The sequence below is a fragment of the Dermacentor silvarum genome, chromosome 1 (genome assembly GCF_013339745.2).
Source record: "Dermacentor silvarum isolate Dsil-2018 chromosome 1, BIME_Dsil_1.4, whole genome shotgun sequence".
Classification (NCBI taxonomy): Eukaryota; Metazoa; Arthropoda; class Arachnida; order Ixodida; family Ixodidae; genus Dermacentor; species Dermacentor silvarum.
Window position 1 is genome coordinate 439,898,949 of NC_051154.1, and position 19,707 is coordinate 439,918,655.

General features: G+C 48.3%; 1 protein-coding gene across 1 annotated transcript in view; it reads right to left on the bottom strand.

Moving 5' to 3' along the window:
- LOC119437718 (homeobox protein EMX2) overlaps window positions 1–19,372 on the bottom strand; it is a 92,020-nt gene extending 72,648 nt beyond the window's left edge. The window contains exon 1 of the mRNA XM_037704692.2: window positions 18,478–19,372. Coding sequence (XP_037560620.1) covers window positions 18,478–18,997 — 520 coding nt within the window. The 5' untranslated portion in view covers window positions 18,998–19,372. The remainder of the gene's footprint in view (window positions 1–18,477) is intronic.
- Between the last annotated feature and the right edge of the window lie 335 nt (window positions 19,373–19,707).

Here is a 19,707-nt window from a genome sequence, read left to right on the forward strand (position 1 = left end):
ATCTCTATATAGCTTCCTGTACTATAGTCTATAAACTACAGATAAGCAGAGTGCAAACGAGTATTCGCGTGCATGACGCGACTGCACGCCATTTTGTAGTCTTATCCACAGCATCCACTGTATACACCGCTGGAGATAAGCGGATCAAGATAACGCGCAGCTTTCCACCGTGCTGGCTGTACAACAATACGGCGGTCTCTATGACGTCAGTGCATGCTTCGGCCGACTTTCCGAGATACATACCCCATATCTTTGGTGGGCGTCCATGTAGCAGAGATGGAGAAGCTATAGCCCTGCTCTAATGCGCACATGACTGGACATGAACGAATGCAAGAAAGAAGGAAAGAAAGAAAGAAAGAAAGAAAGAAAGAAAGAAAGAAAGAAAGACAAACTCGGCGGGCCGCCCACGAGTCCCTTTATACGCCACACGTCTTCGACGTCTCGATGAAGCAGCTGCAGATATATACGCCCACACCGACAGGGAAGCGCGCCCACCGAGCTAGCTTGCTGGCAGACCCCGCTTTTCTGTTTCGCCGTTTATCGAAACACTTCCATTTCGCGTCGTTTCCAAGGCTCCGTATAAGTGCGGAAATTGCAGAAGTTTTTTTGTTTTACAGCCTGTATCGGAGGCAGCGGTAATAAAGAAACAAGAAAGAAGGGGCAAGAGAGAAAGAACACTTGGCGCCGTGCCGCCAACGTCTTTTGTATCTATACGTTATATGCGTCGAACGATGAAGACACGGGAGCGTAAAGCACCGCCGACGTCGCCGACCCAAGGGTGAGCACATACACCACACGGAGACGTCCCAGGCGGTCCCAGCGGAATTACAACCTTTCTGCTAATGGAAGCGTATATAGTGGGGCTGTGCGTACCGCCGCCGCATCGCGAAAACCTTGCGTCGGGGCCGCCATCCGGGGCCGTAAAATAAACGTTGGCTCATATCTGTGCACCTCAGTGTGGACGCGAAATCTTCATTACGGAAAAGAATAATAAAACGGTGAAGTCAATTCAGTTGCATATCGGCGCATCGTTTAGCTCAACGCGTTCTAATGGCTGATAAGCTCTGCTACGGTTGCAGCGGCCGACGCGGGGAATTTCCTGCGTTGGCGGTATAGGCGCAACGAAGAAGACAAAGAAAAATGAAGAAAGAAGAAAGAGAGAGAGAAAAAAAAAACAAGGAAAGAGGAAAACGAAAATTGAAACGGAAAAATTTGCGAGTAGATACGAAAAGGCGGATGCATGAAGGCACATAATTAGCGTTCCTTCGCAAGGCAGTGCAGTGTGCCGAGGTTTATTAAGCCGTGACCACATGGAGCGTATTTCCGCCGCGTTGGTGGCGCGATCTCTACGGCCGCATATATGGTACATACGTCGAAAACGCGGCCGATATGCGTTTGTATATACAGTTGCAAGCAAATTTCTGCCGCCACTTGGCTGACGCGACACAATTCTAGCACGCGATACTGTACAGAAGAACCAAAGCCAGGCTGAAATATACGGCCGAAATGTGTTCCATGTGGCTGCACAGCTCAGTACGAAAGATAGTATGTTTAATTCATCTTAGGTTCACAGCGACAAGAGGCGTTCGAAAGGAGGTCGTTAAAAGGGGCGGGGAAGGTCACCGCAGAGCGCTCGAGAGATCGTCCGATGCCTTCGAATCCACGGACGCAGATAAAGAAGCGACTCTGAAACAACATATTTTTTTTTTTTTTTTGAGCGGCCAGCTATAGGCTATTATAGCCTTTAGCGCCCGCGCCGAGTATTTTGACACGCTCTTCCGTAAGGAGCATCAGTCGGCAACTTTTAAAAATAAACGGTGCGATCAGGCGAGTCGCTCGAACGCGATGCCGGAGTGATCACCTGAAAGTGATCACCTCAGCACGCCGCCAATTTCATTGACTTATCTAGATTCACTGTTGAGCTATCATCACTTGGGCGTTACCTCATGGGCGGCCGAAAAAGAAGGAGTCACGTGGTCAAACCGTCGGCGCTCTCTTTCATTTGTTTATCGTTCCACCCAGTGGAAGAAACTTACAGAAAAAAAAAGTTCTTTTAAAGTATTAGAAAACAAGGAAAGGGTTGGTGTGAGAATTCGCCACGCCTGCACTGTTCGTATTGGACGGTGGATAATCTCCAAAAGAGGAGACATGCCCGTGACGCGCCCCAGAAAGGGTGGCAAGCGGCTTGCGCCGAGTGTGTAGATAGATCGCGGGACAGTCACGGTATTGCGACATTACGATATTGCGTTGATAACAGTATATACAAGCGGCGCCGGTGCGTAACATTGACCAGTCTTCTGTGTTCGAAACGAGGAAGCGGCGTGCTCGCGGGGTGCCGTTTGTGGTGACATACGTGGCTTGATGTCGACATTTCATTGGCTGCCGCTCTCGCGAATTCCGCACTATGTTTATTCACCGACTGCCGTCGAGCAAACTCAGGCGAGCGAGAAACTCGGGCCATCCTGCGTAGCACGCAAATGGCTCGTCGAACTGCCTCGAGAGAACGCTAACTTTGCAATTGTGAAAGGTGTCCATCGAGAGGAATGAAAAACAGTGTGTGGACAGCGGCGTGAGTGGGCGAACGGATAACGTCGAAAGAAAGGAAAGCTTGAGAGAGACAAAAAACAAACAAACAAACTGTGCGGAGAGCGCGGCAGTGGAGTTCTTGTCCGCAGGAGATGCGGGAGTATAGGGTGCCCCGATAGCAGAGCATGGGGTTAACTATAGAGGCACCTTATACAACGCGAGTATAATACAGTCACTGACTGCACGCGGGAGTATCTTCTTGCACACACGTACGTAACATCTTGGTGTTTAAGTATGGCCAGTGATCCCCCCGCTTCATCCCTAATAACGGAGCCTTTCTATACGCGAGGGTGTCGAAGGGCGACATGACATCATGTGGCACGGATCGCGAACCCGCACCACTGCAAAGACTGCGAACTCGTATTTTTTCCCTGTTTTTTTTTTTTTTTTTTTTTTTTGTTTCATCAGTGCCACTTGTGGTTGCGTCAAAGGCTGAAGTGCCCGTTGTCGCTTCGTGGTCACAATTTGTCGCAGTGGTACCAACCTAGGAACCATTAGCGTTCGCTTGGTTATTAGTGGCCTGTGTATCGTGCGATCTATTAACGACATAGACGTGGCAGTGCTTTGAGAACCTACACGCGTAAGTGCATGCTGACAGGCACGCACAATGTGGCCATATATACGTTCTCATGCGGGCAAAGTGAACACAGATCGTGCTCAACGCTAATGTTGAAATTTGTTCATTTGTTTATACAATTTACTTACTTATTATACGTTGTTCAAATTTGCCAACATGATTAGAGGTGTTTATAGCCACATCCGCGATAATAGGTGCGCGACCTTAGCACCGTATTCTGTGCAACCCGTAGGTGGCATCCACACAAGTGGTCTACACGCATATGAGCTAGGCGACGTTCCGTTCTTCCAAGGATCGCACCATTGCTCGGAAGTTTGCTTGTGTAATTTTTTTTTCTCGTCCTAATTTTTTTTTTTTTTTTTGTCGTTTCGTCTCCCACCGCGAGCTACATCTCGCGCTGCTCTTCGGTCTGCTCGGATATTCGTCAATTCTCTCTCCCCGTCATGACCTATCTTTGCCCACCTGTACTATACATACCCCAACGTCCGCTGTGAAAAACAAGATGTGTTCAGCAAGCCACCATGAGTCAAGACTATATTTTTCCAAACGGCCCCGTTACACACACGGGACGTCATCTTCCATTCCCGCGAGCGTTCCGTGTGTTAAGGAGAAGATAATGATGATTCTGAACTGACACTCATTGCTTTATATAGTGCACCTGCTTTCATTTTGATTATACATTGTATGTTTTCGACTTTGTTTCAGGTGACAGCTCTAATACTGGAACATGCTTCTTCAACTCCATTTTGACTGTCTTGTTCTGCTTGTGACATCGTTTCAGTTTGCTTTATTTTAAATTCATGTTTTCTTCGAGATACCGTGTTGACGTTATTCAATCTTGAGTTATCTGATGTTATGTTATCCAATGTTATGGCTTTCTTGGTGTTTATAACTCACAATGAGATTATGTACATCGAAGTTGCGTACTATGTGTGCGACGATGTCAAACCTTGCTGCGTGTCTGTCTGGCTTGCAGGCCTCTGTCGAGCTGCTGACCGCAGCTTTTAGCCCCGAAAAACCATTTCGAGATTGTTTCAGATAACCTGAAGGATTTGCACTGAATTGAGAGGTCGTTATAAGACGCGCATTGCGCCTCTATATAAATGTTGTCTTGACAGGTGTAGCGAGGTGAAAGCTGAAGGTACTGGCCAGTGACAAAAACACCAGGACAAACGAAAAGCTGAGCTCGTGCGGCTCCAATTATTTGCTCCTTTCGGCGCTCCCGTGCCAGCTCATGTCGCGCTTTTTGTTGGCTAAACGGCATTGACACGCTTCCGGTTCCCCTGTACCGTCACCTTGATCCCTGGGCTCCAGCGAGCTCTAGCAAGCGTGGTTCGGTGTTCGCGCACCAACGGAGTACGCGAGAGCGGCAGAGAAACAAAACAATTCGAAAAAGCTCGCTGAAAGCTGCGTTAGTAGCTCTGGCCCGCAAGGTTGACGCAAAGTGACGACTGCATGGAGAAGTACACATGATCACACGGTTGGGGAACAGCGCGTGAGAGCGGAAAATAAATAGCAATAAAACACGAACACACCCACTCATTTGAGAGCACGCCGATTTTTTTTTTCTTTTTTTTGCGTTCGGTGCTTTTGCTTTCGTTTGGAGGCGACGACAGATCTAATAAAGGCCCGTACGTCACTGGAAACGCAGCAAATGCTCCCGCGCTTCCGTTCGCGCCAACGCGGGCGCGGCAAGCAACTCGCGTTCGCTGACTCTATATATACGTCGACGTCGTCCCCCATTACACGGAACGCGCAAAACGCCAGCCACGGAGACAGCTACGCACACTCGCGAAGCTAAACGAAATATATATATAAACAAAACGTGGAACAAAAAAAAATAATAAATGGTGATGGAAATGGGGCTTGCGGCCCCCCTCTATAAGCGCGCACGCAACGCGTCGTCCTGGCCGATTCCAGCTTGCATGTGCATGCTTCCACCCGACCGCGGCGCAGAAAATATAACAGTTGTGCGCCACTGCTATACACGGCCGCAGCCAACCTCGACTCGAAGCCTCGCTCGGTGTGCGTGTAATGCACAGCGGTGAACACTGCGGGCGCATAGTCGGCCGCACCTCGATGTGCGGATGCGAGGAAGGACTTTTGTGTGGGCCCTCTTTTCTTTTTTCTTTCTCATCGCAACCTGTCGGTGCGAGTCGTTTTTGTTTGCCTATATGAACCACATTAACCTCGGCTGAGTGCACGGTGAACATCATTTGAGGCGACCTCATGCACTTCCTGTCTGCAGTATTACTCGCTGCGACCTCGAACGCAGAGTGAAATTACATACCATACAGCTAGTAGGATAAAGCAGCGGATATCAACGCGCACACGGAAGGATAGCAAGTCGAGCGAGTTGGAACGTGTATGCGTCGAAGACAGCGAATGCGGAACAAGCTACGCAAGCAAAGCGAGACAAGACAAACCGTACACAAGCGCGCGTCAATGCACGTCTTGTCTCAGTTCTTTTTGGCTGCCTTGGGTGGATTTCAACCTACGGAGGCCGAGCATGGACTCCGGAGTCACTCGAACCCCTTTGGTTCCCTCAACCCCGAAGCAAAGTCTTAGTACGCGGATGTCTTTTGCATTCCGTCGTCAGGGACACACGGCTATATCAAACCTGCGGGATGAACACGTTCCGGAAATAACGAAGAAAGCCACCATTTTTTTTATGCCCGGAATTGACGGCGTGTGGGCCAGCTTGACGAAGAAGCTCATGAGCCAATGATCCAGTCGCGGACCGCTGTGTGGTGTTTATAGGAGTGACGAAAGAATTGATTGCTGTGGAACCGATCAACTTTCTCCTCACTAGCACTTATAATAAGAACACACATTCCGGCCACCTGTAGGGAGAATGCATGATCAGCTACGACAGAATACTGCGCTGTCGCGAACACACTGCACTGACTAAACACACACAGTATATATATATATATATATATATATATATATATATATATATAATACGGCCATGATTACACCTCTCCCATGCAACGACGGCCTCGCGAACACGTGCATAGCAGAACTGTCGTTATACCGCCATAGCACACAGCCAAATCAGTGAAAAACATGTCGTGAAAAGAAGTCTGCGACACCGGCATTCGAACTATCGCGTTCAATGTACCACGTTGCGTATAACGTATCGACGTTTCCTGGAAAGACGTATCGAGCACTCGATTTCAGCGTTCACCTATACGTCCGACTCAGAAACAAAATGGCGTAAATTTTCTCGCTCATCCCGAACGCCATCATGCATGGCGCTTCTTTCACCGTTTTCTGTACGCTGTCATTCACACGCTGCTGCTTCACCTCTACCACCCCCCCCCCCCCCTCTCCCACCTCTTTCTATGCCATAGCATCTGACACCTGAACCTTGTGCGTCCTGTAAATCTTACAATGGCGTGACTTTAGAGCTGTTTTCTATTTCGCTTACGTCAGAGCGATTGCTGCTTGTTTGTCCGCGTCGCAACACAGGGTCCCCAGGCGAGATAATCCCTGCAGACGGTAAAACACGATATCGAAATGTTTTGTGGTGCCGACAAACCAAGCGCAGCTTGGTAAACCTAAAGTTTTTAGGTAAACCCAGTCGTGCATGTAGGCGATAAACTTCTCCCACGTAAATGTCGTCCGATTGGCCGTGGCCGCACAGACCCTCTCCCGATAGCGACCAAGAGAACATCGAGAGATGGCCATTAATGATAGCGATCGGCGAACCACGCATTGGCGGGCGCCCGAATGCTGACCAATGAGGAAATGTTCTTACGCAAGAAAAGTTGGGCAAATGTGAGCCACACATGGACGTCGACCCTGATCTCACGAAATCCATTTAACCGCTGCGAATGATTAAGTGTGTTAGCATCGTTGCGGATACATTAATTGGACTTTTATTATCTCTCTCTCTCTCTCTCTCTCTTTGTAGAAGAATACAACTCGGTAATGAGGGAGCACTGGCGGAGACATCGAAAGGCGAAGCGAGTAGCGTGCCTTACGGAAGCACAGAAACTTGCTTGGTCTATGGGCAATCGTGTCAACACTTTCTTCACCACTTGTGCAAAGAGAGAGAGAGGGAGAGAAATACAAAATAAATAAAGTCATGACCTAATTTTCGCGTGTTATAAACCTGGAATCGAAATATATAACCGTTGAGCTTCGGTACACGACCACCGTAAAGCTCGTCTAAGAAAGAAAGAAAAAAAAGAAATCACTGCATTTTCGCTGCACGTGTAGCCCACAAATTTTTGCTGCTGCCTGTAAGCTACATAGAGTTCATAAACACGGGATGAGTATAGCGCGTTGTTATGACGGCATGTTTCCACCATGTGATCCTATATATACGCCGTGAACATCTGCGGGCGACCTGCGACTTCCGTCATTAGCCCCGGTGACCTTATTACACAGATTCGGAAAAAAATTCTTTGCGTTTTTATAATTACTTTTCTCGTGTAACGATGCTTCGTTCGCAAAAAAATCATTTTAACCCATTAATCGGTGCTTTTTCACCTATCGATTCGTCCGTTACTCGTCTCATCAAGTGGAAGGAACACATTGCAACTGTTAGAAAAACTTGTAAACGCTGCTGGTGCGCGTACCGTCGTTTACTTACATTACGCATTTTGCAAACGTCGCTATGACTTCATTCACCGCAAAAGGCGATTGTTGCCGCGATCACGTTAGATACGCAAGCCTACAAATTCTGCTTGTGACCCGAGGTCGCTTTTGTTCTTCAAACATAGTCAAATGTTTTTTTTAATCATCCCGTATTTCAAGTAAAGCCTCGCTTACCCATTTCCCCATGCAGGGCCAGTACGGTACCTGAATGAATGAATGAATGAATGAATGAATGAATGAATGAATGAATGAATGAATGAATGAATGAATGAATGAACTGAGTCCTTTTTGTGTGCGAAGAACTAAGGCTCACGGTCAAAACAACACAAGACGATATGGAATAAAACGTGAATAGTTCCAGACGCTCTATCTCTGCCATTCGAAGCCAGGTAGTGATTTAAAACTACAGATTCCCATTAAGAAATGTCGGTTTCAAACAGCTGCAGGATTAACATCCGGTATCGGCGGCATGTGGCGATGCCAAGGTGGAAACGAAATATATAAACGCACTTCTCAAAGTAAAGTATACGCAAACTAACTACTGAAAGCTGTAATGTAGTTTCTATTTATCTCTTTTTTTTCATTTAAGTCACGTTAGCTTTAAAATTGACGCTTTTGTCATTCACCTGAATATATTGCACTTCGACCATTTCGTCAGACGGTGTGATCGTCGCGAAGCCGCAACCTATAGCTGCGAGCCCGCTGTTTGACTGTCATCGGTCTTGGTGCAGGCATACGCAGCAAAATGTCCCGGAGAAACCGCTGTAGATTATAGGACCAAAAGAGACACGTACACTGTAAAATAATTTACACCCCTAAAAGCGAAAAAAAAATTTAAATTAAATTATGGAGTTTTACGTGCCAAAACCAGTTCTGATGATGAGGCACGCCGTAGTGGGGGACTCCGGAAATTTGGACCACCTGGGGTTCTTTAACGTGCACCTAAATCTAAGTACACGGGTGTTTTCGCATTTCGCCCCCATCGAAATGCGGCCGCCGTGGCCGGGATTCGATCCCGCGACCTCGTGCTCAGCAGCCCAACACCATAGCCATTGAGCAACCACGGCGGGTTAAAAGCGAAAAAGGTGTAACTAACACCCATAGAGTGTTACTTATATAAATCACACCCTAAGGGTGTGAGTTATAGACACATTTACACCCTTTTTCACTTTTAGGGGTGTAAATTATTTTACAGTGTAACGTAATTTCGACGGTTCATTCCTATAACCAAGTGCCACTGCGCTTGGGGCGGAATAGGCACACTTTACTGCATGCGTTTGCGTGTTTGACGACAAGTGGCGCTAGGAATCAGGGCCGCAATTTTGTAGCGATGCATTATGACTTATTCTACTCTAGTCTTATCATCCACCGCTTACGGCCGGCTGATCCCGTTGATGATGCGAGCGGACCGTCGCTCCGACCACTGACAAAGTGCGATAAGCGCGAAAAGGCATTATTACGGGAAAGGCATCGCTACAAAATACCGGCCAAGCTGAACTCCTGGATACATCCGTATGCAATCTCAAAATTCTGCACGATTTCTCAATTCTGTAGAAAAGAAAAAAAAAGTGCCCTTCCTGTCATTTCAGTCTCTATATACGACAGTCAAATGGTACGAAAAAAGCCGGCGACAACAGTTTACCATCAAATAAACAAACGAGTAAATGAATAGCCCTCACTATATACGTGTCAGTATAGATTAACGATCGGCGCAGGATATCTCGCCCCTTTTTTTCGCTGTCTTATTGAAATAACAATAGTAGCAATTAGGTCATTTTTTTTTGTCTCCCCTCTGATTGACCTGTACAATGTCGCACGTGACAAGCGCGGTCGTGCAGTGGCCGTGCATGTTTGCAGCTCGGCTGCTCGAGCTGAACACACCGCTGTTATCAGCTGGCACGAGGGCGAACACCATGTACATGCACGAGATATCGCGAGAAGTGTGCGTGTAACAGAGCGCCAAGGCGGAACGTTGCTAATTGGAAATGCTCGAACGCGGTCGGAGTGGGGTGGTTTGGTGGGCACGGACCACCGGTGGGCGGAGCCAGAAAGAACGCGAGTGACACGCGAGGCAGGAAAAGCGCCCTTCCAGGGGGAAGAGGGTGACGAAAATAGAGCAACGACATCCCGCGGCTGCGACGATCGCGTCGGTGTCGGTTCACGTGGATCCGAAGCTATGCGCTCGAGTCCGTCGCGCAATTGGCCGTCGCTTGCCCACTGGGCTGTGACCGCAGCCCTGCTGGAAGTATATACTGCAGCTCGTTGGAGCCCATCGGCGGGAAGGGAGGTTGGGAGGGCATGCGTTCGTGCTTGCTGTATAGGTGAGTTTGGTCGTGTGCGTGTGGCTAGAGCGTTCCTATACTGAAGAAATATCTGCATGCGTCGCCATGATCAGGTACACGTTTTTGCGCATTATGTACTTTTAGCCATGCCGTATTGCATTACGGAAAAGGCGAAAGCGCCCGGTCGTACAACAAGTTTTCCCGTACACTGAACAATATAGTCGACCGTACGGTGCAGTGTACGTACTATATATATACCATGCTATACCATATACCGCTGACGCGGAAACGCTCAAGGGTTAAAAGCTGTCTGACAGAAGTACACGTCGTTTTCGTATACGAATAATTGCCAGAAATGTGTGAAACAGAAGAATCAAATGAAGAATCGTCAGTTTTCGGCTTTGGCAACCTCCCTCTGCATGCCTAATAAAGCCAGCAGAAGAACAGCTCGTGCCTATATGCGGGTTGTGTACATCAGCGTCTGTAAAGCGGCCAAAACCTGCTCTCGCCGACCGTCACGGCTACGTATAGTGGGATGATGGCTGAGACACCCACCAGCGGTGCAGTCGCATCCTCTTCATGCGAACGAAACGCTCAGCGAACGCCCGGATTGACAAAGCCTCTCTCATCTGCGCAAGAACAGCTTGTCAAAGCACGGTGGACGGAACAATATAGCGAAGGCTTTCGTATACACTAAGCAAGAATTCTCACGAACGAAAACTTATAGCCCCAATCCCACTTTTAACCGAATCATATTGTGGAGCCTGTGGAACATGGCAAAGTTAGAGCTCCAAGGGAAGTAGTAAACTGCGTCAGAAATTACCGCGCGCAAGAAAGCAATGACGCGGTATTATAAACACATCTCGAGAATCAATAAAAGTAACTTGATATTACTTTTTACAATTAAATTATTGTTCCCTTACATCTTTGTTAGTGCACGCGAGCTTTGTCACTTTTTCTCATGGCGTTCTCAGATTTTTTTTTTTTTTTTTGACGCGCATAATGGCAACGATCGCAAGTAAACGAAAAACAGCCACTATCAGTGCACTGCGAGAAGAAGCACCCTCTTAATCCAACATAAACTCCGAAGGTGCAGAATCATCCATATCCTATATACTTTGCAACCTTCGCTAATGAGTGTACATCAAATGGCCCGGGGGGGATCAGGGCCCATAGCTATGGTAAGAAAATTGTTCTTACGTAAGAGCGTTTCCGCGTTATAGCCGACGCTCAAGTGCACGCGCCAGTCACGATATAGCGATCGGCGTGACGACGAGACCATTTCCACGGCGATGTCTAATCCTGGACGCCACTTGTACGTAAGCGAAGTTTTGCGAAAACCTAAATGCATGACCTGTTCGGGCTGCGCTCCTTGCCTTCCCCCTTTTAACTTTGTGTTTCTCTTGGCTCTCAACAGTTGCTCACCAGTGCTGAAGTTCGCGCATGCGTGCATGGAGGGCGGCTCTTGAAAGTGGACGCGCTGTTGAGCCGCGTCATTCTTTGGGGCATGATGCCGGATGTGACGTAAAAGCTTTGCAGCCCCTTTGGCTCATTGTGACTGCAGAGGAAACGAGCAGGAAGGAGTTCGTCTAGCTATACCGAAACGTTCGCGATTGTAGTTTCGTACGATCGAGCGATAAATATTCTTGCCGCTCAATGCACAAAAGTAAAGAAAGGTACAGCGGAACGGCTCTACATTGCCTTCATGTATCGAACAGCAGACATATCTCACGAGACTTTTTGGGTTGAAATATAGCTTTGCTGTGGTATAGCCCAATAACGGAGTATTGCTAAATGTCCAGTGTTATTATGGTGTATGTATTCATCCGGGCCAAGTGCGATGTGTAATAAATCATTCGCTCGTGAAAGAATTTCCTCATACAGAACACAATGCAATGCGCCACTGAACTTCCGACATTAATTATTCAGCTGATTAATCATTCAGATGATTACTTCAAAACGTAATGTAAATATGGTAATTTCCTTGCTGTAAGGCGCTTACTTCTATATCTGCAGCTGACGTCATGTATTTAAGGAGAACAGCTAACGCGATGTTCAAGAAAAGCGCTTAGATATGCCGAAGCTAACGCGTTATTTTGCAACTTTCATTCACGTCCGTGTAACGATAGCTTTAGACAATGAACAAAGAGTGTTATGCCCGTTCATTTTGTGACCGGCCGCAAGGACCAACGACTTGCCTGCCATTAGCAATGCATTGCAGCGGGTTTCAGTGAGGCATGTGCATAAAGGGAGCGCAAGATATTGCAACACTCTCATTTCTTCCAGAGCCTATAGCGTTGTCGCAAACATAAAATGACTGCGGCCCCAGCTGCGTTCGTGAACTTGGGCTAACCGACGTTACAAAAGGACTTGCAGTACACATTCGTCAAGTGAAAACAGGACAGTAAAGGATACCCAAGGCGTGCTTGCAAATACTCGGTAAGTGTTCTCTCGCGCTGGCTTCAGTGACGGCGTGTGTGGTTATGCCGTGTACCGTGCCGAACACGTGACTACCCACAATCCCACAATCCTTGCGCATAGAATTGTGAATAGCATTTTCTAATCTCCATCAGCAATCTGATGGCCGCTTATGCTCGAGCTAGACCGTTACAGTGCAGTCAGTTCACTTCGCATTCCTTACGTAGTTCAATAAACAACCACTTACTACTTACTATATATATATATATATATATATACTACTAGTGCCCCCGCGCTTGAGCTGCAGGGCACGTGGGTCTGCAGTGAGCCATGACCCGAAGTGAACACATATCGCTGTGGAGAAGCTGGCCACCTAATAGTTGAAAACATCTGCAACTTCAACCTATATAGTGAGTCGAGTAATGGAAAAACAAGATGTGCTCCACCGGTCCTGGTGTACTGCTGACGCGTGCCGGAACGGCGCCGCGCGCGCGCGGTGCAGCAGGATCGGATAGTCGTGACGTAGTGTTTCGGTTGAAAAAGCAAACCGGGATGATGATGATGATGATGATGATGCACATGTATACGCGACAAAGAGCGCGCGACAAGAATGAGTGCACGTAGCCGCATGTTTGTAGCGCTATACCCACAGGCACCGCGATTCATAGAGTGTGCATGTCTGCTTCGCTATATTGTGCATAGTATAGCAGACAACGATGTGCGCCACATAGCTTTGTCCGTCGGAATATGTAGAGTCCGTTTCCACATTGAATGCACAGGCGCACACTAAACACCGTATAAAGCGCTTGCTGACGTCATGGTTCCCGCGATGACGTCAACAAGCGCGAAATTTTAGGACAACAAAGAAAAGAAAAGCGAAAGGAAAGAGTGCCAGAACAACACACAGGTGGTCACATATAACGCGGTTTGCTCGGCTACATTATATACTTCCAAGGGCAGGGCAAACCTGACAGGGTTATTTCACTGCTTATATATATCCTCGCCATCACCCCTCATACCGCTCCTTTTCTCCTTTTCCCTCTTAGCAGGCTAGATGCCTAGAGGGCGTAATTACCTTCAGGCCAATCTCTCTCTGCTGCACGCCAAATAAGTTATTTTCTGTGTCTTATTTCACCGGTTGCGAGCAAACTTTCTTCTCAGTTCCGGTTAAGCGAACAATTACGTCTTCACATAGATACTTCCAAATGTATAGTCACAGTGATAGTTTTTCATAGCCATAGCAAGGCAATTACAATGCAGATAACAAAAGAAAGCAAGTGCAGTTCGACAACGTTGCCAGTCCGCATGACTTCTCTCAAGGCAAAACAACACGACGCGTACTGGTAGTAAGACCGAACCCGAAACGGTGGTATATAGTGCGCCACATAGTTCGTAAACAAGGTCTTTATATTTTCGTTACACCGCATAAATATTTCCACGATGACGCCGCGGTGCGTGCGACGCCAGCTCCTGTACACAACCCGCATTCGGTCTGGTTAGGCAGTACTAGGCTGAACGAAACGTCGTTCAGCCTAGCGCTGCATACTACGCATGAACGGTGCGCGCACGTTTAAACTCTCTCTCTCTCTGTCTCTCTCTCTCTCTCTCTCTCTATATATATATATATATATATATATATATATATATATATATATTAAGCATGAGATGTGTAGAAATTCGCCCACACGCCTAAGTCGAACGCGCATTGTGCACCTTTTTGTTGCTTCTGAGGCCCCCAAGTGCACCCATTCGTGCAAGAGTGACAATGTCACAGAGTTGTTAACCAATGATGCCAGTATTTGCTCTCTACAATGTATATATATATATATATATATATATATATATATATATATATATATATATATTTTTTTTTTTTCACCTGCAGTGCATGCGAGGTTGCCTGGAAAACGTTTCACACTTTCTATTTAATGTTCGGGGAGATCCTACGCAACGAAAAGGTTGACTGAGCGCCGATCGATTTATAATGCATCATCATCATAAACTGGAACACGAGCATGCACGCCAAAATCGACTGCAACGTGTCCTTGTGCGCCCACATTTGGCAGCGTTTGTGGCTTGATTCCGATTCCGTCACGCGGCTTAGCGAGCACCTCGTCTTTAGAAACCGGCTTCGCCGCGATTGTGCTATATACGTCGCACTCTGGTGTGATCAAACGTAAGAGCAGGCGCTTAAACTTCCTTTTATTTTTGCCATTGAATAGCTGCTGACGCATCATATATACTATATACAATATGCTGTTGATGGCAGCAACCAAGCCGGTTGCGGGGAGACATGGCTGAAATCCCCGGTAAACATTACAGGAACGTAATTTCTCGCATCATGCCCACCTGAGGTCGTACACAACCCTCAGTGACAGGCGATATATAGGATGACCGAACACGCACCATTCTCTGTATGAAGGCGTTTAGCCCGACGCGAGTCATCTTTGAAAGTAACGAATAAGGTCGTTGCTACGCAAGACGTATAGCTATTTTAGCCGACTTTGTACAGCTGTCATTTGCCTCCTGTAGTGCGGTGTATACACAAGGCTCAGGCGGTAACGCCTGCGCCTTTTGCGCATGTTGTCTCAATGCACAACTGTCAAGCCAGAAGTCATGTGATGAAATCTCCCTCCGCTTCGCAGCAGGGAGAATCAGTGACGCGTAATTGAGAACGAACATATAGGAGCGGGAAGGAATGCCTTGTTGAATAAATACGGGGTGAAATAGTTCATTAAACCACCACAACTGGTTCAGTACAATACGCACACCTCTAGGAACATTCGTGCGACAATCTGACAGGTCATGACCTGTCAGATGGTCGCACGAATGTTGCTAGAGGTCTGCTGACTACTGCAGGACAGTGCGAAAGAATATATATATATATATATATATATATATATATATATATATATATATGACGCATGCAAATGCACGCGAAAAGTGCAATGCCGACTGGGTATATTTAAAAACCTGCTGAGTTCCTTTTCCTGATTCCGCCACACGAATTCTAAGATATCACAGACTCTGCACGTAGGCCACAATGCGTCCGCTGAAGTAGTGATACAACGTTCCCGAAAACTTGAACATCCAGCAGTTTCCGCAGAGCAAACCCTCGCCACCGGCGAAAGCCACAATATATAGAGCTATATATACTATATGTAACCCGAGTCGGCACATGCTTCGCGCGTACAAAGCCACATCGCTTGGTATATAACGGACGGAATAACAATACACCGCTCACTGCAGGGTGCACGGACAACGCAACGCGTCCGCTCAACAAGGTTGCGAGTCGCACCGTCGCTTCGCGAGGCGTGATTGCTGCGTGGGAGAATGCGGCGAAAAAAGAACTTCGCCGCGATGTGCACGACAGGGCTTGTGTACCATGCTGCTGCACGTGCAGGAATGAGGCGCCGTAAACATTTGCCGACGACGATTTCGCGGAGAAAAACAAGCGGCTGCGTTAATAGGGGCTGCAAAACAAAGGATGCGAAATTGGAACTCGGCGACCACAACACGGCGATGTAGTGGCATTTCTCAGGTTGATAAGCCATGGAGTGAAGGCGACCGAGATTCGTATAGACCCAAACAACCTCGATTCGCCTCTTGGGATGACATTTGCGGGAGGCTATATAGACGGAACTAAAGCAAGTGTGAAGCCGAAGAAATTTCTCGAAGGCGAGGTGATACTCTCTATATACATATCCAGGCATAATATCTATCCGTGAATAGTATCTATCCAGGGATAGATAGTATCTCTGGATGCTGTTTGCCTGCTTAGCCATGTTGCCAACCTACATTGTGTTCACCGAAATGAAGGCGCGCGTAATAAATAGTCGTAGTCGCTGTTATCTGGTCGGGGATGTAAACCAGAGCGGTTACGCTATAATATACAGAGGTTGATTGATTTCCGCCGCGTGCTTAGTGAAGTGCTCAACTCGTGAGAGGAAAAGATACAAGCCGCGATATTTTGTACATGCAGGCGCACTTTACAACGGCTTGCACTTGCGGGTGCTCGATCTCACGGGTCTGACTACGCTTTCGAGTGTTTGTCGTAACGAAAGTATACACAGCTAAGCAGACGGTTGAGATGGTATTGGAAAACAAAGAAAAAGTGTCAAACAGTCAAGATCATGTCTTGTAACCCATATGTGTATACGACATGTGTTACATCAGTACATAACATGTATGTTAGATCTTTTTTGTTGTTGTTTTTCCGCACAATGATTTTTTATAGGCTGGCTGCAGGTGTGCTGATTCGTTCAGGTTGTGGTCGACACATCCAAAACGGCTATAGTTATGTGCTGCCGGCAAAACATAAGCGAATTTCTCTGGTTCGGTTAACTTTTGCCGCCTGCCGCCATATATGACGGCGGCTGTGTTCACCTGTAGCTGTATCGAATCGGCGAAAGAATGCACGCAGTACACATTCGCTTTGACACGCTACAAATAGTGCGACGTATACACATACTGTACATATCATCAGTTCAAAACGTTTAATTTAATCTGACGTAGGTTTATATACTTTCGTATACTCGTTTGTCTGTCTGTTACTTCTTAATATCTTTTATTTTTCTGTGAATAAAGGTTATGGTCCTCCACGTATAGGTGACGTCCACACTTTCGGCAGCTATGTATACCAATAAACTTCCACCCTTATCGTACGCCTGACATATATATATATATATATATATATATATATATATATATATATATATATACTACTTCGTATTGCGTCTCGCTTTCTATATATGCGAAACATTTAACACTGCCAGAACGGCGATCAGCAGTTCAAGTTTTCGCTATGGCTATTCAACAGATTTCGCGCAACCATGCATCGCGCCATGCGAGGCGCACATGAGCCCCGTGTAGGGAGATGCAGGCTTGTCGGCGGCAGCCTACATCTACCTACAACGTGTACAGGCAGCTGACAGTGCGTCTGTCGTCACGACCGTGAACTACAAAGCGAGCGTCGGTGTACAAGCGTTGCTTCGCTCTGAAGCGGTGTATAAAGAACACGAGGGATCAAACTGCACGTAAGGAAAAATAATAACGAAAGGAAAAGCGCGAAAGTCTGCAGAACAAAGTGAATTTAACGCCCGACTTTGAGCTCCGAGCCTTGCCTTGGTTTTTCGCTGCTAAAGCAACGAACAGAAAATGTAGTATGGTATCACGAAATAAGGAACACCCAGAAAGAAGACGCTATAGGAATTATGGGAATCACAACGGTTCGGCGTTACAGACTGTACGTATACGGTGATCTCACTAACAGCTTATCAAATCAGGAAAAAAAAAAAAAAAATAGGGGAAAAAAAAAAAACCTGTCCCAAAAGTGTTTGCTGGTGCACCACCCAGTATTGAAATAGAATTTTGTGAAATAGTGTTGATACGTATTCAGGAGAAGCAGGCATTAAGCAATGAATAGCTCTTTTCTGTTAGGGTTTTCGTTTCGCTGCGAATGCCGTTGAAGAAACACGCACCTGTATGTTGCAACGCCCGAGCGCTCTGAATTCAAGAGCCATTGCTAGTGTGTGGGTTTGCAACACTTCAAAAAGAAGGCGGTAGGAAATGAGCAAAACACCGGCGTCCGCATGCGTGGCATATATATAGTGCATCGATCCTGTGGCAAGACGTGATCATGCAGTTCACATGTAGATTGTATACGCTGGCACGAAATGATCTCACAGAATAAGGCGAATAAGAAAAGAGGAACTAGAGGTACCAAGGCGTGCGAGGAATATGCTTCTGCGAAAGAAACAGCTATATACGTTAATGAACGTGTGTAACGCTCTGAGTAGAAGACTATACCAGACGCGTCGACGCGTGAGGACAGTGCGCCAGACGCGTTTGGTATTGGACTGCAGATGCTACAGTATACGGCTCGCTACATGAATATTTTCTATGATATTTTTTTTTCTTTTGTCTTTCAACGATCGCGAACGGTTTGTGGTGTTCCTTTGGGTATATAAACGACTCGACCCGGCTCGGTCAATGCCGATTACTCACCTCCGAATCGGTGCGCAAAGAGCCTCGAATGCCTGGCCGCCAGCAACCAGGGGTAGAGGGGCTGCGGGTCCCGGGACACCATGAAGGGCCCACCGGGTCCCACCAGGTGTCCCAGCGCGGTGGGTGGCGGAGGGTGGTGGTGCTGGAGCGCCGACGCCGAGCCCAGGTATGGCGGTGGGCCGCGGGACAGCTGATGGTGCTGCTGCTGCTGCTGCTGGTGATGGTGGTGTTCGGCGACCATCGCGGCGTACGCGGCCGCCAGAGGCGGAAACGTGGCCATGGGCACGGCGACGCCGCCTCCGGAGACCGGCGGCACGGCGGGGGGCCGGGGCGAGTCCGGCGGACCCGAGGCCGCCAGAGAGTCCGAGTCCGGTAGGTGGTGGTGGTGGTGAGCGGTGGCGGCGACGTCCGCTCGCCGCTCGTCGACCGCATCCTTGCCGACGATCGACTCGATGGAGAAGCCGAGCTTGGGCTTGTTGGGGGCCGCTGTAGGCATCATGGTCTCCGGCGGTGACACCATGCCTGGCTGCCGGCTTGTTGCCACTCAGCCCGCCGGCATCGAAGCCGAAGCACAGGCGCGCACGTCCAGCAAGGCACTCTCTCGCGCGGCGACGCTCTTCGGGCGGACGACGTGTGCACGGAGGATCCCCTGGCAAGGGTGGGGTGGACGGTGTGGGGGGCGGCGGCTCAGAACGGCGGCACCGGAGCCAACTGGGTCGACATCGTCGTAGACACGCACGCGCGCGGCAGCCGCTGCACGGTCGTCGGTCGGTGCGGGGAGGCAGCAGCGACAGCTTGGCTCGCGCGGTCGATCCGCTCTGCTCTGGCCGGCGAGTTCCGGTGGGGGGCCGGACGGGGAGGGGCTTCGCTGGCGGGGGGACGGCGCGGCGGGGGACCGTCCCTCGAGCCGGCCTTCCCCGTGCGGAGGGCGCAAGAAAGGGCGCCACCAACGCATGGCCAGAAACTGCCGCGTCTGCCGCCATCTATCGGCCGGCTCGCGAAGCCCCCGATGCCAGGTCGGATGCGCGTCTCTTTTTCGCCGTGAACCGCGAGGGACGCGACGTGCTGATTTGGAGACACTACCAACTGCCGCTGCACCTGGTAGCGAGTGAGGCGTGCCGTTGGTGCTCTCAAATTACTCGCTGTGATTTCTTTCTCCTTGTTACCACTGTTCAGATCGTCAACCTTCTCGCGATGTGTGTGTGTGTGTTTTTAAATATTTTCTCCATT